At 54.0% G+C, this 20,523-nt stretch overlaps 3 protein-coding genes across 3 annotated transcripts; 2 read left to right on the top strand and 1 right to left on the bottom strand.

Moving 5' to 3' along the window:
- Nucleotides 1-925: 925 nt before the first annotated feature.
- TGME49_272475 (protein kinase domain-containing protein) lies at nt 926-13,490 on the top strand (the record flags this gene model as incomplete). The annotated part of the gene is made up of 8 exons (XM_018781662.1): nt 926-2,911; nt 3,662-3,742; nt 4,185-4,449; nt 5,488-5,620; nt 6,119-6,492; nt 7,369-11,438; nt 11,994-12,775; nt 13,373-13,490. The coding sequence occupies 8 exons, from the start codon at nt 926-928 to the stop codon at nt 13,488-13,490; spliced, it is 7,809 nt and encodes a 2,602-aa protein (XP_018636698.1).
- Nucleotides 13,491-14,027: 537 nt separating this feature from the next.
- TGME49_272460 (hypothetical protein) lies at nt 14,028-16,599 on the bottom strand (the record flags this gene model as incomplete). The annotated part of the gene is made up of 1 exon (XM_002365838.1): nt 14,028-16,599. The coding sequence occupies one exon, from the start codon at nt 16,597-16,599 to the stop codon at nt 15,049-15,051; it is 1,551 nt and encodes a 516-aa protein (XP_002365879.1). The 3' UTR covers nt 14,028-15,048.
- Nucleotides 16,600-18,105: 1,506 nt separating this feature from the next.
- TGME49_272450 (hypothetical protein) lies at nt 18,106-18,489 on the top strand (the record flags this gene model as incomplete). Its single annotated transcript, XM_002365837.1, has 1 exon — nt 18,106-18,489. One exon carries the CDS (start codon nt 18,106-18,108, stop codon nt 18,487-18,489), a length of 384 nt encoding a protein of 127 aa, XP_002365878.1.
- Between the last annotated feature and the right edge of the window lie 2,034 nt (nt 18,490-20,523).

A 20,523-nucleotide genomic window follows, 5' to 3' on the forward strand; every position in this document is an offset into this window, starting at 1 on the left:
AGGCGCGACGGGCGCGAGAGCACTTCATGCGCAGCGATATAGCCAATTACGAGATTGGAACTCGTAAGTTTAACTTGGAAGGTTGTTGTTTTAGCTGTTAAACTCTATGTCCGAGGACTCTCAGCCGAAAAGGGGGAAGCGAGACAGAGCGGAACGGAGAGAAACAAAGTGGACTCGACGGCGGATGCCGCGAACAGGGTAAGAAGACGCGGCTCCTACGATTGAACGGTATCGACAAAGCCAATCGCGGCTGGGAAGGCACAGGGAGCGCCCAGGAGCTCAGTTTCGAGGACTGCGGGTGCACAGCTGGAAGAAGCGAAACGCGGTCAAAAGTCAGCGCAACCAGGGCGAGTAATTGCCTTTGCGATGTCTGAGTTGAAAAATTGTGAGAGGACCTTCTCTGGATCTTTCTGCGTCCAGACAGCTATGAAAGAGTAGCTGTTGTCCTGAGACTCGTCTCCGTCTTGTTCTTTGTTGACAAGTAAACACGACGCTCCTCACACTTTCTCCTTGCCACCTCGTTCCTCTTTCTCTTCGAGTCTGCTTTCATGTTCATTCGTTGCAGCTTCTCGTTGTCGCGCTCTCGTTTTCCTGTGCTTCGTGGAAGGCCTGCCTGCGAGGACAGCTCCGCGGCAGTCCGCAACCGTAGAAGGATGTCTTCCCTGAATTTGTATCGCTGCGGATTCTCGGAACCGTTCACAGCACGACGATGAAGAACGGCGACGGAGGAGACTTCAGGACGCGTTTCTCCCCTCAGACTGCCTTCCAAACAGGTGCTGTCGGCCAGCGCCGAAGGGGGAAACGGAAGAGAGGGCAAAGTTGTGAGAGTGCAGACGAGGAAGCAAGACGAGACGCGCGAAGAGAGCGGAAGACGCAGGGGTCAGAGAAACGCGCAGGCCTCGCTTTGTTGACATCTTCTCGATGCATGACAGATCCGTGGCGAAAGGGTGTCACAGGAACGTCTGAGGCGAGACAGCAAGAAGCAACATGCGCCGAGCCTGAGGACGAAGAGGGCCGTCTCCTTCGTCTGGCCTGGGCGTCCTTACGGAGTCTGCGCGACGGCGGGAGAGTTGATCCTTCGTGCCACACATGCAGAGGAATTCGACGGCAACCAATTGGTGAGACCGGCCGTCGCGAAGAAGATCAAACACCGGACGACTCTGGAGACCGTCCAAGCAGCTCTCATGCGGGTACATCGCGTCTGTTCTGTTGTCCAGGCTTCTGCCTTCCAAAGGCATTTGCCACGTCCTCTTTGCAGAATGGAAAGAAGAAGAGGGAAGAAGAACATGGACAGGAGAATCGTCTCCTGAAAAGACAGTGCCGATGCGCGGTGTCGCTGCGGTTCTCTCCGGGAGCCGCTTCGCCCCAAGTGAAGCCGAATGCCGGAGACGACTGCATGTGTTTCCGCTCGTATTTCTCACCTCATCTTCTTTCTCTCTCCTCTGTCTCATCTGCGCCACCTCTACAATCAGTGCGACGGAGCACACGAGAGCCGGCGATTGCTGTAGGGACCGCTTCCGAGTCTCCTCGTGGTGACTGCTCGTTCTCTCGCTCTCTCCGCTGGAGAGGGCAGCATGCTGTCAAGGACGCAACTTTCTCACGCTCCGCGCACCTGGGTTCTCCCGCTGGTTCACCTCTCCTCAGTATACTAGCCTCTCCTATTGTCCCCAGGCGCGCTTTCTCCGATGAGCTGTCTCCTGCTTTCTCCTACGACAGAGACGCAGAAGCTCTTCTCCCGTCTCCTCCCATCTTCTCAACGATGGCTTGCTTCGGAGCGGCGCCTTGTGACGGCCTCGACGAGACAGCTGATGTGCGCCCCAGGCCTGCGTCGGGGTCCTCGTTGCGGCGGGAGTGTCCAGACACCTCACGCCCTCCCACGGCATCACCCCGACGCGGTTTTCCTGCGACTTCACCCTCAACACGTTTTTGCCCTGTTCAGCGTCTACGTGAATCTCCTTCAGCTTCTTGGTTCGGACGGCGTTTACAGTCCCGTGGCCCCTCCCGAGACGCCCGCCTCTCTTCTGAGAAGTTGAGTTTCTCACCAGCGGCGTCTCCAGTCTCTCCTGTGTCGCACCCAGCTTCCAGTCCAGCGGTCGGCAACCCGTCAGGTGTCTGTTCACCTCTCCAGCCGTCTCCGCGTCTGCCGCCCGCCGCAGCGTCAGGAGCCGTTTCCCCTGAGGAAGGCCAACGCACTGATGTTGATTTGAGGAACCGAGTGCCGTCGACTTCAGACGAGTGTAAAATGTCTCAAAAACACGATCGCCCTTGGCCCGGAGTCTCGTCTTCTGATTCTCCACATCCTTCTTCATCTTTCGCTCCGTCTTCCTCTTCATCGTCGGCTTCTTCGTCTGCTCTCGCAGGTTTTTGTCAAGAGCCAGCGTCGGGTGTGCACCCGCTGCGGCAAGCTCGGACGCGAGACCTGCCCCATACTTCATCAAAACCCCCTCGACGTGCTTCACCAGATCTCTCTCGACAACGACGTCTTGCCCAGCATCGAACTGCCTCTTCTTCTCAGACCGCGTCTCGCTCTGTTTCCCCTCCCTCTTGCCCCTCTCTTTGTTCTTCTCCTTCTTCTTCGATTTCGCCTTCTTCGGAGTCTCCTTCATGTGCGTCGCCTGCTTCCGCGCTGCTGAGAGAAGAGCGACGCGCGCTGGAGAAGGCGGCACTGCGTTGCTGCTTGCCTCTAAGCCACCGGAGGTCAGATCAAGTTGTGGGCATCGGGGAGACACGCGAGGAGAGGAGCGAACAGGCAGAGGCAGACGGCGTTCTGAAGGCGTTGAAGCATCTCCTTCGTCTCCTCTTTTTCCGGCACACGGTGTTGAAGCATCGTGACGCAGGTCTCGTCCCCGCCGGCCCAAGGACGCCCTCCGGAATCCTCGCTGCGGTCCACCACGTGGCTGATTCTCTTCAGGTGAGACATGGACGGTCCCGGCGTTGGCGAGCCATCGGGGTGGGGAAAGACCAACATTTGAGACCCCAAATGTGCGAGATCGTCCCTTCAGACACGATAGAAAGAGGCGCTACGAACTGATGAACTGGTACTGGGTGATCTGGGTCTCTGTTCTCCATCGAAACTCACGAGCGCAGAAGACTAAACTGCACAACGTTTAGCCTGTACGCTGCATGCGTTTGAATGCCAACTTACGAGAGACCGTAAGAGTAGAGGTTCTCGCATTTGCAACTTCGTCCGTAGCGCTCAATGCGAGCCTTCACGTACTGCATTTATGAGCCGTGATGAGTTCGCCTAGCCACCACGGTCCGGGTGCTCAGGAACAACTTTTTTATCGCAGAGACTGATAGACCTTGGAGAGATAGCGAGGCCGAAAGAGCGAAAGAGCGAGAGCTGGGAACACGGAAAGAGGGAGAGAAACGTGAACGCGAGAGCGAGAAGAGATGAGGAAAGACGACCAAGAGGGTCCCGGACTGGGGCGATGAACGGTAGTCTCGATGCAGCACAGGCAGGGAATGATCACGAACGGGGCGACACAATCAAATCGCTCGCAAGACACTTCGGCGTATATCTTCTCGCGCTCACGCAGTTCTTGCCTGATCTTTGGTGTGGCCTCACCAGATGTCAAGCGTGTCTCGAAAACTGATTGTCTCTGCCAGTCGGTGGCGTACAACTCGTTCGGTTTGTTTTTGTTTCCGTTCTGCTACGCAGCTCCACGCGTTGAAACCCGCCCAGGAGGACGTTCGTACGGCCCTTCGTCTTCTTCTTGTTATTCACCGCCTCTCTCTTCAGGTGCGTGTTGCGCGATTCTCCTGTCACATCATTTTTTCGCTCGTTCTTCCGATCTCTCTGTCTATATCCATCTCTATCTGTGTCTCTGTCTGTTTCCCTTGTTCCTTCTTTCGCGCTCCCCCATCCTCGAAATCTCTTCCCCGTCTCTCCCAGCCTCTCGCCCCTGCGTGCTTTCTCTCTTTGTAGCTCTATATCCCGCGCTAGCTTCCTCTCTGTCTTCGCATTTCCACCTCTCTCTCCGTCCTGCCTCCCGCCTGGCCTGTTGAGTCCCTTCTGTGGGTCTCTCGTGACACCGGCGTCTCTGCGTCACCTCGTGTTCTCCTTCAGAACCCCCTTGCTTGCCTGCGTGTCGTTTCCTCCCCGATGGTCGTTTGCGTGTGGCTAAGTTTATCTCTGCTCCGTCTCTCCGTTCCTTTTTTTCGCTTTTTCCCTTCTCGCTCAGCTTCCGACCGAAGTTTTGAATGCGCCGCAGTCCCCTCTGGAGCGCCTGCCGCTGCTGCTGCTCCAGCGTCTCAACGAATGCCGAGATCAACCTGAGAAACCGGGAAAGGGGGGACACCGGAAGGAGAGAAGGCGACGCGGCTCGGTTGAGAGCGGCTGCAGAGATTCGCCTGTCAACTCAAGCCGTCTCCGCCTCGTCGCAGGCTATGCCGGGTGGTTGGAGCAGAAGCTCTTTGTTGTAAGAGACCTGGACCTCTTCTTTTCTGGTACGAGCCAAACAGTCTCTTCCATATCGGGTCTCGTTCCAGAGTGCATTTTGGCCTGCTCAGCTCAGGCTATGTTTGTGTGTTTTGATGGTGAATGAGACTTATCTTCTTCGATGTTGCCCGGACATGTTGATGACGCAGATACTAACAAAACACCGGTTTTGGATGGAGTGTCTTTTGACACCGCACACTATGCTAGAAACTAGAGCACTGAGATACCGTATGAAGTGGCCTCTTCTCATAGGCCATCCTCGATTGTGTATACTACCAGCTAGACTACTGGTCCAGATAACGAAGGTCGCGGTTTCCCGGATCCACGTTCTAGGGTTCTTTTCATGGCTCAGTGCATTCAACGTGGTGCAATCCAGCGTATAGTTGAACGACCAGCATCCGGATGCAACCTGTACAACTGTCGCGCTCCTCAAACGTTTTCTTCAGCCTCGTGTCTTTATCTGCATGCGCTGGGCAAACGGGGCCTCTCTCTGATGTTCGGGCTGTCTTTGTACCTCTCGAGCCTCCTGTCTGTCCACCTCGTTGCTGTCTCTGCTTCTTCGGTGTCGTTCGCTTCCTTTTCCATCTTTGCCTGTTCGCGTTGGTACAGGAACATGATATACTGTGTCAGATTTGTAGAGAACCATAGAGACAGTGATAAGCTGATTAGACAGAGACAGGGGGAGACGGCGATTCCTCGGTGGCGCGTGGTGGAGAGGCAACAGGAAAGGAGGTAAAAGAGAATCTGGATGTACATAGACATGCGACAGCATGTAAGGGATCAAAGTGGAGGGGAGTATCGGATCGGGTGCGACATGCATTTCACATGAGGACACTTGCGGAGATCAGGAAATGCCTGAACAGTGACAGAGGTGACTTGGCAGATTGCGGTTCATGCGACAGTCTGGTTTATGCTCTAGTTTTATGGTCCATCTGCCCCTTCCGTTTTCCGCGAACTGCGTCCATTTTCATCTCGTCCGTCTCCGTTTTCGTTTCTCGCTTTAGATACCCGTTGCTCTCCTCTTCCTGACTGTTTTTCGTTACCAGGCAATTGGTCTCTGGAAAGTTTCTTGAAGGCGAACTGCCTGGAGAGTCTTTCGGCGTTGGCAGCCGCTGCCGGCGATGAAGACGCTGGGGTCGAGGTGCACATTTCGCCTGTGTCGGTTGACATTTTGGAAAGGTCAGAAGGAGACTCAAAAGTGATTAGCTAAACAATGAAGCACCACCTTACCACCACCACCGCGCATGCAGAGTTCACATCTCATCTTCGTTCCCATCTGCCTGTTCGTTCTCGTCTTCATCTCTCTTCACCTCTAGATCTGACCCCCGTGGATTCGGTTCTGCCCCCCCGTTTGTCCTTCGCTCTGCACTCGTGTCTGCTTGTGTCACCCTCGGTGTCCTGACGTCTCTTTTGCCTTCATCTTCTCGTCTGTTTCATTGCCTGCTTCCTTCACGACCACCCTTTGTTTCTTGGATGCGTTTCTCCAGCTCCTCTCACCACCCTCCTCTGCTCTCGGCTTGTTTTCTTCCCAGCTCTGGCTTCTTCTCTCTCTTTCTCTCTCCTGCGCTCTCTCACATCCCCCTTTTGTAATCGCCCTCCAAGTCTTTCGTGATGACTGTACACCTCGACCCGACTGGACTGGCTACGAAGCCAAACCCGTTGCGTTTTTCTTCTCAGACTGCTTCGGTCTGTTCTCCTCCCGGCTTTAACGCTCTGCCGGGGGTTCATCGGTCAGGCTGAGACGCCTGTGTTCCCCGTTTGCGCGGCGCTCTTGTGTCACCTGGCAGACGACGTGTGGGGGGCGTTCTCGGTTTGTCTGCATCTGTATTCTCTTCTTCTTTCGCGAGTGGAAGGGTGCCGTACGCGGCGAAGACGGCCCCCAGCACCTGCTCCCCAGTCACTCGGAGGCGACGGGGAAGACCCGCAGAGACTCACGCATGCAGGCGAGAAAGCTCGCCAGAGGTCTGCGGCCAGTACCCAGCTCAGTCGGCGCCTCGCCAGTCTCCGGCCTGGTCTCGTCGAGGCTGTGCGCAGGGTAAAGGAGGTGGCAGGTGAGACAGAACAAGGTTTACCAGTCATCGGTCAGCTACGGTGTCAGTGTCGAATATAGTGTACCGAGTATCTGATGCAGAGATGGACATTTCCGGACGGGGTCTACAGTCAAAGGATAACCGCCGGAAGTTTGTGTCAAACGTGTGTACCTGGGTAGCAACTTAGATACACAGGTGGACATAATTCGTGTACCGTTTGTACCTGCTTGACTTAGGTTACTTTAACGAGGGAAGCGTCGAACATATATATATGAGTATCATCTGAACTGCGCTCTGCGAGCACAACGCTGCTTAGATCTCTTTTCGCAAGCTCGGTGTCGCTTGCTTTGGGAGAGCAGCTCTCTCTCATGGTTTCCGTCTCTGTTTCTGGCCCGCGAAGATCCAGTCAGTGGCAGGTGGCAAGGGGGAGAAGCAGGTGGGAAAACGGGAGAGGGCGACGGGAAGGCCAAGGGAGGATGAAGGACAAAGGAAGAAACGGCAATCGAAAAAAGCCACTAGGGAGTGCTACCCAAGAAATGGACGAAGGCGGGAGACCCACGGGAGGAAACGGGAACCGGCAGGGAATCGAAAAGGAGAACAGGGGCGTACGTGTGCTTATCGGTTGTAAGACTGTTTCGCTTCCCAGCAAATCCATACACATGTATATAGAGACGCGAAGTGGTTGGATGCTTGTTTTCTGAGGAGGTCTTTTTCTTTGGTTCACTGTGCTCGCTGAGTTGAACCACACTGTCGTCGCCACCCACGCAGGTTTTACGCGATCTGTCTTGTACCCTTCCTTTCTGACGACTGTTGAGGCACGTGTGGTGTTTTGCCTCTTGTAGAGTTACGACGCCTTTGTCCCCTTTGTGTTATGTCTCCCTTGCGCGTTGCTTTTAGATTGGTGCGACGCCTTGTCGAGTCACGTCGACCTTCTCTCGCGTCTCCGGCAGCCGACGGCGTGTCTGTTGTCGGTGCTCGGAGACCTGCTGCATGTTCCCCCGTCTTCGTTCTCGTTCTCCTCCTGTCTTCGTGTCGGCATCCATCCCAGTGGATCTAATTCCTTTCTGATTCTCCGCAACGACCACGCGCGTCTCCTCGCCCACCTTCCGCTCCCTGCGCCGTCTCTTGAACACCTCGCTGAGGCGCCACCGTGGCGTCAGCGACGTCCTTCCGCCTCATCGCCGGCCTTAGCTTGTTTGTCCTTTTCGTGTTCCTCGTGTTCTTCTTCTTCTTGTTTCGACTCTTGGTCGGCGTTTCTGGGGGGCGACACTTTTTTCCAGTTCTACTCGCTAGCTGCAGTCCCAACCCCGGGCGACCACCGAGGCGGGCTGCGGCCCAGGTCGGGCGTGAGTGGGGTTCGGGCGCGTGGCCCAACTAACCAGGAGCAAGAGGGTCTCTCGCCATCGCGATCGTCTTCTCCATGTTTTCCTCCTTCCGGAATGTCACCTCCAACACATGCAGGATCGTCAGGGGAGAGCAGGCGGACGAGGGAATACAGGAACGACGGGAGGGAACGGCTGAGTCCAAACGCTGATGTTTCGCACGGGAGAGAAAGCGAACATCGTGAACGGAGTTGCCACCAGGGAGACAATCTGAGTCGGGAGCTGCGTGTGCCGCCTGCCTCTCTTGCATCTCGGCCTCGGGCATCTTCCTGTCGCACCGAAAGAACGGGGAAAGGCTCGTCTGCGTCCGAACCCGGCATTGACGCAACTGGCTCAGAATGGGTCCACCCGGAGGGCAACCGGATCCCTTCGGAGGGGAAGGAGTATGAGGGGAAGGACTTGCATGCGAATTTGTATCGTCTGGCGCCGCCGGAGTACGACGAAGAACAACAGCGTAGGAAGCACAGATCCGCTTCTCGCGGGCGCCGAGAGTCTGGTTCTTCGACCGTGCGAAACTCGAAGCCGCGTGATGCTGGCTTTTCTTTTCTTGGAAGCGAAGCAAAGACCACGCGAGACGAGGGACGTATGCACCCAAATATAAATGTGCACAATCAGCCTCGACGACCCCCGCAGCAGGAGCTTTTCCCTGGCACTCGAACTCAGAAGAAGGACGAAGCCCTCACTCCTCTTGACGGGGCCAGCGGCGGTGTGGCCGCTTCGTTCGGCGCTCCCTCAGGCTCCAAGCAAGCGACCCTTGTCGGGGAGAATCCCTTCTCTCCAGAGTCGGCGGATAACTTCTTCCCATCTGCTGAGCCGTTCTTCCCCTCCTCTGCAGAGGCGGTTCCGTATTCCGTTTTCGCCAAGGTAGGCGTCACTCGGAGTGTATCCAGAGATGACAGAGAAGAGACGCTCAGCGGAGACTGCAAATCGCCTCGCCCACACCAGGGCCCGTGGGGCGCGTCCGCGCCCGACCAGACAGAGCGGCAAACAGAGACCGTGGACACACTACCAAACTGGCCAGAAGACGTGGTGCTGCGTGGGCGAGACAGAGTCGGGCAAAGCCAGGAGAAGCATTTCTTCTCGGGATCGGGAAAGCAAAGGTCCGTAGATGAACTGTCAGAGGAGCAGGAGGAAGGCGCACCGTCGGCGGCTGTCGCGTCGTTCGAAGAAATCCTGCTTTCATTTACAAAGAAAGGCCAGCGCAGGGACGGGAGCCGCGATCCCGACTCGAGCTTCCGGGACTGCTCCACCCCACCTGCGACGTCCTCGCGCCGGAGACAAAACGGCGCTTTGCCAGGCCCCCCGATGTGGCAAGGCGACTTCGTCCGTCAGCGAGAAAACAGCGAGAGTCGAGTTCACCACGGTGTGTCTCGGACCTCCTCCATGTCGGGGAAACGAGGCACTCACCGGCGAGGGCCAGACGACACCTCTACCTCACACGATTGGCGTGATTCCGGCGACGTCAGACAGAACGAGACAGTCGCGTCAAGAGGACTGGTGAAGCGGGAGGCTTCAAATTCGCCTTACCCGTTTCCTGGCATCCCTCCGCCCCCTTTTTTTCCCGAACCGCCAGCCGAAGATAGATGGGATCGGTCGGGCAGCGACTTGCTTCGCGGCTCTCGAGCATTCTCTCCGGACCTTTGGGAGAGACAAGATTCATCGTGTTTGCCGCGTTCGAACCCACACGAAATCGGGGGGGAGCGACGCACCCCGAGCCAACGAAGCGGGCGAGTTGCGCATTCATTCGCTCACGATCCGTCACCTGAAACTCCTCTTTTCCAGCCCGCTTCATCTGATTTGTCTGCGCCACCTGCATACGAAGAACGAGGAGCCGGTCTTGAAACCAAGGGTAGGGATCTTGCCTGTCAACCTCACCACGGGTATGATGAGGCTGGGCCTCTCAGCGCTTCCCAGTTCTCTTCCAGAGGAGCTTCCGGAGGCAATCCTGAGCGGCGGGTGTCGGGAAACACTTGGCCCCGAGAGGGCACAGTGGGAGGCCCATCCGTTTCTGACCCGGCCCGTGGGTACCCGCCATCTTCGCCTAGCCCTGCAGGCTTTGCGCTCCCACAGAGTCCCTCGCCCTGCTTCGACAACCTGCCACATCGCTCCCTCACGCAGCAGCCCTTTCCTGTCGGGCCTTTCCAGACGCCTGCGCCAGTTCCCTGTCCCCCTGCCTATCAGGTTTCAGTGCCGCAGTCGTGTAGCGTGGCGCTCGGTGGGTACCTTCATGCTTGCAGACCCCGGAACGACGGCGAGGATAGTTTTTACCTCCATGCTTATGGCGGCCTGGCGCCCCAGGGCCAGCAGCCATCAGAACTCGGTTTTGCCAGCCCTGCGTGGAGTCCGTTCGTGCCATCTCCTCCTGCGGGTCACGAACCTAACATTCATTACCCAAGCCCCACGCAAGGTCCTGCATTTGCGCCAGGTTGGCCTGGAGTCCTACCTCTGGACCCGCCGCTGTCTCCGCGGTTAACTGGCCCGACCAATTTGTTTCCAGCGTCTCCAGCGTATGTCCCACCGTTTGGGTTTTTCGCGGACCAAGGTAGCCAGCATGCATTGCCCGGGCGCGGTGATCCGCCCGGACAGCCAGCGCCCCTTTCGGCGGGATTTTGGGTCAACGGCGAGACCCTCAGAAACCTGCCGCGTCGCAGGGAAGCCAGCGAGCCTCCTGGTGGCCCGCAGAACTGCGTGGGCGCCGGTTCGGGCTTCTCGCAAGATCCTTTCTCTCCTGAAGGCGACTCGGCCGACTGGAGCATTCCTCAGAGGGAACTGGTTGTGGAAGAGAAGATCGGTAGTGGGGCGTCGAGCGAGGTGTTCGCAGGGACCTGGCGCGGCTCGGAAGTTGCGATCAAGCGCGTGGTGCTTCCGGAAAACGAATTGGCTTTTCATGCGATCCGCGACTTTCAGCGAGAACTGAAGATCATGCTCCGACTTCGGCATCCAAACCTTGTGCTTCTCATGGGTGCGAACCTCCACTCGCGTCCCCTCTTTGTCGTCACGGAACTCTGTGCCGGGGGCAGCTTGTTCGATCTTCTCCACGGCGCCCACGTCGTCCACCGAGGGAGCTCTAGAAGGGCGAGTCTCTCCAGGCCGCGATGCCCGTCATTGTGGACACAGCGTGGCAGAGAGAGTTCGCCGGTCTGGACGAGAGAAGGGGCCAGGGCGCGAGACAGGTCGCTCCACGGGGGCCACTGTGCAGACACAAAACGGGAGGCGAGCGCGAAGGCGAAGGAACAGAGCGGACGCGTTTTCTCGGGCATGGGAGGCCGAAAGCGGCGGGGCGTGGACAAGTCGCGGAACGCGAACGAGGCAGAGAGACATCAGGACCTTGGAAGCGGAAGCGATTTCACGGAACGACGGAGTCGGGCATCTTTTTCTGCCGGGTCTGACGAGGACGCGAGCCAAGACGAAGGCAACCGCGTGGTGTTGACCTGGTGGCAAAAGGCAAAAATCGCCTTCGATGTCGCGAAAGGCTGTGCCTACCTCCACGGGTCGCGCCCGCCGATCATCCACCGCGATCTGAAATCCCTCAATATTCTTCTAACTGAAAAAATCGTGCATCGCCAGCAGATCCCCCACGCCAAGGTAGGCTGCTGAAAAGATCACAGTGGTTTTTGTTCTCAGCCTTGCAATCTCATGTTTCTTCTTCTCGCCGCCGGTGTCCTGTCTAAAAAACGGTGGGTCATTCGTACACGTGTTCACGCATGATACAGTCTCAGATGCGTGCCGCACTGAAAACGCATGTGCACAAAAGTGGAGTGGAGAAAGGGTTTCTTTGTCTTGGCCTCGGAGAGCTACTTTTGCATCTCCCGAGTGTCTGCTTGCGTTTCCGTCACCTCAGTGTGTATCGTCTTTTCCCATGAGCATCGAATGCTTCCTTGTGGCCCTTTCCGTACTTTCCTCCATGAGTTTGCACTCCCTGTAGCGTTGTCCCTCTCGCCTTCGTCTCTCTGATTCCCTTGTCCCTCTCTCGCAGACTGCTCCTTTTCTGTTTCCGTTCTCGTGTTGTCCTTCTCCTCCGTCTCTCATCGTTGCCCACCTGTCTCTCCGGCCCTTCCTCTATCAAGTGTCTTTTATTTCCCTCCCGTCACCCCCTCCGTCGCCCCCAATTATCGTGAGTTTTTTCTTTTCTTCTCTCAGGTGGCTGACTTTGGACTGAGCCGGATTACGACTGTCGCTGAGAGCGGCCACCGCCCACCGGGGTACGCTGCCACGTCAGATCCCGATCCACGTTCGTCCTTCGTCGCCGATCCTTCTCTTTTGCCTCGTTCGTCGCCTTTCCTTGGTCACAACATGGCGGGGACGAATCGCACGGGGATCGTGGGGACCTACTACTGGATGGCGCCGGAAGTCATTGCGGCCGGGAAGTACAGCGAGAAGATCGACGTCTACTCGTTCGGGGTCGTTCTGTACGAGTTGCTGTCAGAGTCGCTTCCCTACGCCCGCCCTGTCGAGGAGGCGTTTAGGCGGAAGACGGACCCGCGAGGGAGGAGCTTGTTGGAGCCAGGCGGGCGGCAGAACAGGCAGTGTTACAGGGCAAAGGTCCAAGAAAAGGACCCAGGGCCTCGGCGCGAGTCCTCATGTTCTCAGTTTTCTTCACGTCACGTGTCTACCCCAGGAGATAGAAGCAACCCAGATTGTTCAGGTACCTCCAGCGAGGGGAGTAGGTCTTCGCGCTCGTCAGACACGTTTAGTTCCGAGGCATCGGTCTCCCCTCATAGCCCCAGGAGTCGAGAAAATGAAGAACAAAAGAAAGACCACGTTCTCGTTCGGAGAGACATGGCAGATATTCTGAGGGGGGAACCGGAAAGGCAACGCATTACTATGGCGCCTCTCTCTCCGTCAGAAGTGTGCAGAAATGTCGTACGCGGGGAACGCCCGGACCTCACGCGTATTCCCGCCGACTGTCCTCCTTCGCTCTTGTAAGTCCTTCTCGAAGCAGGGACCTGACAGTGTGAGCCCCAGCTTGCTGTGTTCGTTTACCGGACCCTACATCTATTTTTGTGTTTCTTCACCAGCATGTTAAGTGCACGGTGTAGGGGGATATCAATCGTAGACCTGCAATTCTTACCTATGTATGCAAAGCGCACACGTATCGTGATATTCACCTGGGGAGTCTCCTGCCTGATTGTATTCTTTACGGAGTCAACAGAATGAGCAACAATGACAGGTTCTGTTTGTCCCTATATTAGCAGTGGAGACCAAGTTATTTCATGCTCCGGGCGTGCGTTTCGGGGGCGACGTTTTTGTTCCTGTGTCGATCTTTGGGCCCTTTGATTGGGTCCAGCAGGAGGGGCATTAGCCTCCTAGGTGTCGTGTGCGTTTCGCAATTTCGTTCTCGAGTATAATGTCGATTTCTATTTCCTTTCTTGTGAACAGACTGTGTGATGAACTGGTCTGAGTGCGCCTCCCTCCAGGCGTTGGCGTTTCTGCTTTTGTTGTGGTCTTCGTATTTGCGGATCGTATTTTCTTGGGGAAGCCTCAAGAGCCAATTCGCTGCGTTTATGCGCTTCGTTCAGAGAACTGATGAAAGCCTGCTGGCATCAGAGTCCAGCTCGGCGCCCGTCCTTTCAGACGATCACGCAGATTCTGCGTGAATTCCTGCAAACGCAGAATGGCGCTGTCCCTCGAGGGTGAGGATGCTCGTGTTGCAAAGGTAAACCAATTTGAGAGGTTATGTGGCTCTTTCGCCTTGCGATGTCCCGGAAACGCAGTTTTAAGACGCCCACATGTGATGGGTTGGTATGTCTACTCACCTAACACTCCCTAACACTCCAGGAAGCTGTGGAGTGGAGCAAATGCCTCAAACGGAATAACATCTCAATATGACCTCACATGATTCTACGTGGGTACTGTTGAGTGCGTACGAGGTCCTGTCTAGAGAAATGGAAACGATCTGTCTCGCCCAGTTTCACCACTTCTTTTGGGCAGGCGATTCGACGAGAGTAAAGCCACGCCTCGAAACAGAATCGAAGACTAAAATGTCCTTCTGTGGGTGGGAAAAGCAAGCAAGAAGCGGTATTTATACGGTATGGTGAAAAAACGGAGTCGGCGTTATCTGGGGAAAGCGCAGCCGTTCCGCAGTAACAGCGAGGGGTTTTCGCCACCTTCACATTCGGGCAGTTTCCTCAATAATCTACGTGCACAATGTCACGAGGAGATACCAGAGAGTTCCGGGACACACAGGTGAACAAAATACCACTTTCTGCCCATGTATAAAAAAGTATATATTGGTTTGCCATGAGTCTGGAAACGGCAAGTTTGGGGAATAAAGACCGGCTAATGAAAACAAAGCACATACCGTCCTACAGATGCGGCTGCACCAATGCAAGTGTACGTCATAACTTGCATGCGCAGAAGTATACAATCACCTGAGCCTTTAATATTGAAACAGGAAGACGGGAAGCGCAACTATTTACACGTCGACTCTCATACACCGTAGAACGCAATTCATCCAATGGTAGACTGTGGTCCTCAGTCAAGAATTCCGGAGAATGACACTCTGTTCCGGTGCATGTTCATTGTCGTCTCGAAATGGAGACGCCCACTGACAGAGGAACTCAGCAGCTGCGGGGTCATCTCTCTTGAGCACGCACGGGACATTTGCACATGTGGACGAAACGTTCAGTTCCTCCTGTATCAGAGAAACTGGATAAAATGAGCAACTCATTGGCAAAGGACACGAGACACACATGTTTACCAACCCCGTGCTGTGGACCTAAACAATACCGCCTCTATGCGAGAAATATAGCACGTCCACCCAGCATACACTGTTGCCGTCTGGTTCACACTTGTGGTCCATGAGTCTTTCAAAATGACACCAACAAAAGAAAGAGCCTTAGTCCCAATTTACGTGCTGCCCACCTAGTGTCCGGCGACGTGCCGTACTCGACCAAACGCGCTTTCCGTTTGCGGTATGTTCTCTCTCCATGCAAATGTTTGACAAGAAGCGCCTTGGGCGTAGTGTACAGAAATGAATTGCATGAATACCTTCACGGTGTGCATAGCGCACACTTTCCCCGCTACCCCAGCATTGACAAGAAGCGCGAAGGCGTTCTGTGTCTTGTCGGAACAGTGACGTGATACCAGATCATACCCGCACAGCAGCGACTTTCTAGAGGCAGCGGACTGCGACAATCCGAGTGCAATGCATCCCACATTAACGTGCATCTGCAGCTGCGTAGTTCCTTCAGCTTTACTCTTTATCGGAGTCTAATTTCTCGGCAAGCTTCAGGAGTTTTGCCGGCAGTAGCCCCGGATTATCCTTCATGAGTTGAACTAAACGCTTAGCCTTCTCGCTGCTCCGGCGTCTCCGTGGACGCAGGGGCACAACTTCTTGTTCGTTATCTCCCCGTTTTTCCAGTACTCGTTCCACTAGGCGAATTTTTTCGAGTCCTTTCTGCTTTGTTGCAGTCTGCAATTGTTCATGTTCCAGCGCGGCGTAGGGCACACCGGCAGTCTGATACTGTGCCTGACTCTCGTTACGAAACGTGCCAAGAGCCCCAACGTACACGCGACCGACCCGGGGGTATCCATCGTCCCACTCCTCGCTTTCTGTCCGATACGCCCAGTCATCCGATCTAACGCTAGGCAGAGGCGCAAGAGCACCAGAGTCCCCGCTACTGCTGCTTCCCTCATCTGCTGCCATCTCGCTTTCTGGCTCCACTTCTCGCGGTACGCGGAGTCTCCGGGACGCTCCCCGAGCCCGCTTCAACAATTTTTGTGCGGAGCGGAACAGGGCCTCAACGTACAACACAGATGCATCGCCATGGGCAACGTGAAGTTCCTGTCGAATGTGGCGCAGTGTTTCCAGTGCACTCTGAGTCCGACGGATCAAACGGTTTCGGTCCACGGGATCCTTCTTATTGTTTTCCTTGGCCAGTGGTGCCGTCCTCTCTAGTGCAGAGCGGGAGGGGTCACCTGTGTTGGGCGCCACCCCTGGCTCTGTCTTTCCTTCCTCTTTACCATTCGTGCCCCTTTCGATGTCTGTTTCACTGAAGCCATAACGCTTCGATGAGGCGGTCTTCATCTTTCTTTCAGTAGCATCGGTCTCTGCAAGCTCCACCGCGATACGTCTCAGCTGTTGTTTAACAGAAGACGCACGATCCATCAGTAACTCGCGTACGCTCTGGTTTCGCTGCTGAATCGCGCGTGCCCTCTTCCTTTTACGATGGCGCATATATAGTCGAAACACATCCCGGAGTCCGAAGACTACTACCAGATTAATGAGCAAAACGAGGCAGTGCTGCGCTATAGGAAGTCTGTCGCGTAGCGCATTCAAGGTGCTGTCAGTCTCGGCCGCACCGGGAGTGGCGGCAGCGGTGCTCCATTCCCCAGAATGGACAAACGGTAGAGCGACAGTCGTCCCATCGTCCGCTACTACATAAAGGTTCACAACGCGGTATTCTGGAGACACTGCATTCCCCTCCTGCGCCACACTGCGGTCTCTTACAGGCGGAGGCGCCTGAAAACTTCTTGACCGAAGAATGTCGTGCCGCATGGCACGCCTCAGGACCGCTCCAACGCGGGTACTCACTCCAGCATCCAGCGCTATCGAACAAACCAGGAAAAGGAGGAACAAAAACATGAGCGGTCCACAATGTGACAGCGTTTTTCTATATCGTGATACATACGCTGTCCCACCCGAGCATGGGGTAGGCAGCCTCTGTGGTGACAGCTGCATGAGACCGCACGTCCCATAGCTGCAGCCATCACCTACAAGCGACGACGGCTTCGTCTGCATCATGTTTTTAACATTTATACCATTCAGGCAACTCGCGTAAAGCTACGCAGAAGCTCTCGAAGTCATTGGTACGGCAGTGCCGAAACACGGTTGAAAATGATCGCATCACGCCGAACAAGAGAAGCACCAAAACCGAGAATGCACGTGTCACTCTCGGCCATGATGCTTCCCTCATCGTCTGCGGATTGTGCTGGTGGTGCCGCTGTCGTTGTATCGCAGTCGTCGATGCAGCGGCAGAGACGGGGACACTGGCGGTGTTAGAACCGGTTACTGAAAAAGCCTTTCATGAATATGCCAGGATAAGCAAGGAATCCAGGAATCTTGTCGGCGGGTGTACGATCAATAGAGAACGTAAGGTCCGCGGTGGAGGAGACTAGCGTGTTACGCCCACTACCACTAATGATTACCTTGGAGCAAAGCAACGACACGTTGAAACGCTCACGGAACGAATAAAACATTGTTTCCAGATCAATTCAGTGAGATACAGCGTTAACAATTGCACGGATGCCTTCGGAGCCGCATTTGAACGAAAAAATCACAACGGAATAGTCGTTCAGTTGCAGTGAATGGCTGCGCAACGCTTCCTGCAGCTCATGCATCCCGCATGTATTGAACACAGTAGCAACGCTGGGTTTAGAAAGAGTGCTCAAGAGCCAAGCGACTCTACTGTCCAATACAACGGCAAGAAATGTTACAACTGCTTGCAAGTATGAAAAGAACTCTTTCGGTTCAACGAGAGGTGACACGATCCTCGATAGCGGTCAGCGCGTATCCTCCTGGGAGGTGGAGCTTCATTCCGTACCGATACATACCTTCGAGGAGGTGGGGGGCGTTGAGTGTTCCATGGCGGGTTGCCTAGTAGATGGCGCATTTGTAACGCGAGCATACTCTGAAGTTGCGGCTGAGATGGTATTTCCTAGAAAGGTAGTTCCATCCCGTACTGTATTTTACAACAAGTGAACATGTTTGGTGAGAGAGACATGATAACGTCGTTAGTGATGCGACTCCGCCTCTGTAACTCCACCGAAACGTTTCGCCGCGGCACACTTTCCAAGGGGCCGCAAAGCCACACCAAGGCGTTTGCCATAAATCTGGGCGACATTTTGTGTGAGGACTTCGACCAACCAGACATCCTTCTTTTTTCGTGTTTGCCCCACACACTTTTTAGTGGACATCAGAAGCACAAGGATCTTAGCCTGAGATGAGAGGGATTCGAGTTTCACGGGGCACGTAGAGCATGCAACGATTATAGTGAGTGGCGTGCCAGACAGAATCTGCATCCAACCAGGCCGAATTCACATCATGCTATCGTCTTTCTACTACAATGGCTCCCTTTCCTTCATTCACCCGACACAGGGCTGTTAAAACGATTGAAAGATGAATTTTGAAAGCATTTTGGTCACATGCTTTTGAATGGAGATATTATTGCGGTGTCGAGCAACACAAGACAGTCCAGCACCGACTCCCGGTGCGGGAACACAGACTGTTCCAAGAGAGTCTCGCAAAAGAATGTGGGTGAACCTAGGTGAGACCGACCTCAAGCAGTGGGGTCTTTTTGCCTCCGTCGCCGGACAGGCGACTGTAAGCAGGAAAGTAGTGCTGTGTTTTTGCAGTTCAGTTCCATATAATTGCCACAAGTGGATGGGCCCCAGTCGCCTCTGCTGCTCGATGAGATTACCGTACCTATGGATAGCAACAACAAAGTCAACCTGGAATTGTTCGGCTTCTCCGTTTCCGCCTCCCTCTTATGGAACCGGTACATTTAAGTTGGCGTCAACTCTTACCGTGTGTCGGCTTGCAATTATATGTAGAGCAGTGGCGAAGTCGTTATGGCACCACATTGGCGACTCATCGAAAGTGCAGCATGGAGCTCCGCTGCACTTCCGGTGCTAGATAAACTCTGGCGTTTCTCCCTCGTTGCACAATCCACCTGTGTACTTGCAGTATGACAACGGGTACTCTGCGGCAACATCCATACCTGCACTGCCCGTAACTACACCTGTTGTGCCTCCTAAAGTTGAGAGAAAAACAGATCCAAGGGCAGCCCATAGTTCTAGTCTTCGTGTCGTACTATGACAAGTCATATACGTACCTATCCAATTAAAGATCTGAGTTCCCGTAGGAATTGGAATCGTAATTATCATATCTGACAAGTACGCTAGTGTATCAACCTCTAGGCTGACAGTCATCATGTGTACACACATCAGAGAACATGGAATAGAAAATACAACCTATGGTTAAATTCATAGATGGGCCGCCGAAGACGGCTCTGCACGAACACATAGTGTTCGGAGGACTACATCGAAAGCAGGTAAGATTAAAACGTGTGCTTCAAAAAGTTGAAAGAACCAGAATATATGTTGGGATATACACTGTCACCAGAGTACGTAGAGTCATAAAATTCTGTAGTTTCATGTATCCAGTACAGAATCATACCTAAACCACCTGTTAAAGTAGGGAAAGGAAAATGCTGGCATACGAGCTGTAAAGATAGTATACCAAGTGTATGAGGTATAACCTTTAGATCCTCCACAAGATCCCATGAACGCATACGTGCCAATGAAGTTAACAGACCTAAGGATACTATTGATAGCACGAACAGCAAGCCCTCCGATCAGTCAATCAGAAGCCTCAGGATTCAGAACCATCAAGCAAGTCCTTAATGGAGGGCGCATTGTCCATTCCAGAAGACCACCGAATTCAGAACAGGTACTTTGAGTTATTGACAAAGAATCTAATGGTCCTAGAAAAAAATAGGAGATTGTGTTAGTTCTTGTAAAAGCGACTTCAGAACCATCAGTATGGAATGGTACAAAGAAGTAACTAACACACAGTAAGGAGATATTTTCTCTGCACACCTGATCCGCGATCCAAATCTGCTTAACTCAAACATTTTAGTACTGTGGACACTGAATATATCTGCAGTTATGAGAAACAGAGAACCAAGTTCTTTATCACTGCTATGCACCACCCCGCTGGACCGCTTAGCAGCTAAATGTGTTGCATTTGAATATTGTGCAACATTAAGGTTATTCCACATCACTCGTGCTAACAGCGAGAGAAAACTACTACTCATATGCTAATCGAGCCACTGCGGCTGACAGACCGTCAGTGGAGTGACGTGCACTTTGGAACAGCTATTTACCATGGGCTGGAAACTGCATATAACCGGTGTCAAAATCGTGTGTGTACTCCCGCTTAATTTATTAGGCATACAGGAGGTGCGACATGATGTTGCGAGAACCAGACCTTCACAAGCCTAGAGATACCGGAATCGAAACCAGAATGAATATGCAACAGTCAACGATGTTAATCCTAATGCGTGTGGAAAATTGCCGACCAACCGGCAAAAAAATATCGGGATCTCGCGCCAGCGTTCTTCTGGTCACAGCTCTGAGACACAGTGTATGAAACGCCGTTCAGGTTCAGGGACAGCTTAGTGTTCAGCCAATTTTGTTTCCCCCGTCCTTTTTCAACAGTTCTCATGTATCCTCTCGTGCTCTTGTATTGTGTAAAATGTAAACCGAATAGCTGTGTGCCTTTGTGCCCAGATGGGCACCATACAGTGAATGAAAAACCGGCCTCGGGATTTATTGCAGATTGAACGCTCGAGAAGTATATCGTTTCCCTGTGGCGATTTCACACGGTAGAAAGTTAAACTGACCACATTTTAGAACTGAGTTGGCAACTGCAACACTCTGCAGTGAGCAGGATCTCAGTTGAAATGGCAGCAAGCGAACGCCTTGCCTTCAGTGGCAAGGACCGTGTTTTCTGTCCCGGAATGTTTTCAAGTTGTCACCGGATTTATAATGTTTACGACTTAAAAATGAAGTTCAATTTTGGGTGAAGGAAACTATAGATCCAGACATGTATAATAGTGGCTCCTCAACGTGCCGTCGACCGCCAGTGATCGACGCTCAAGTAGGT

Source organism: Toxoplasma gondii, chromosome VIII (assembly GCF_000006565.2).
Source record: "Toxoplasma gondii ME49 chromosome VIII, whole genome shotgun sequence".
In the NCBI taxonomy this organism is placed as follows: Eukaryota; Apicomplexa; class Conoidasida; order Eucoccidiorida; family Sarcocystidae; genus Toxoplasma; species Toxoplasma gondii.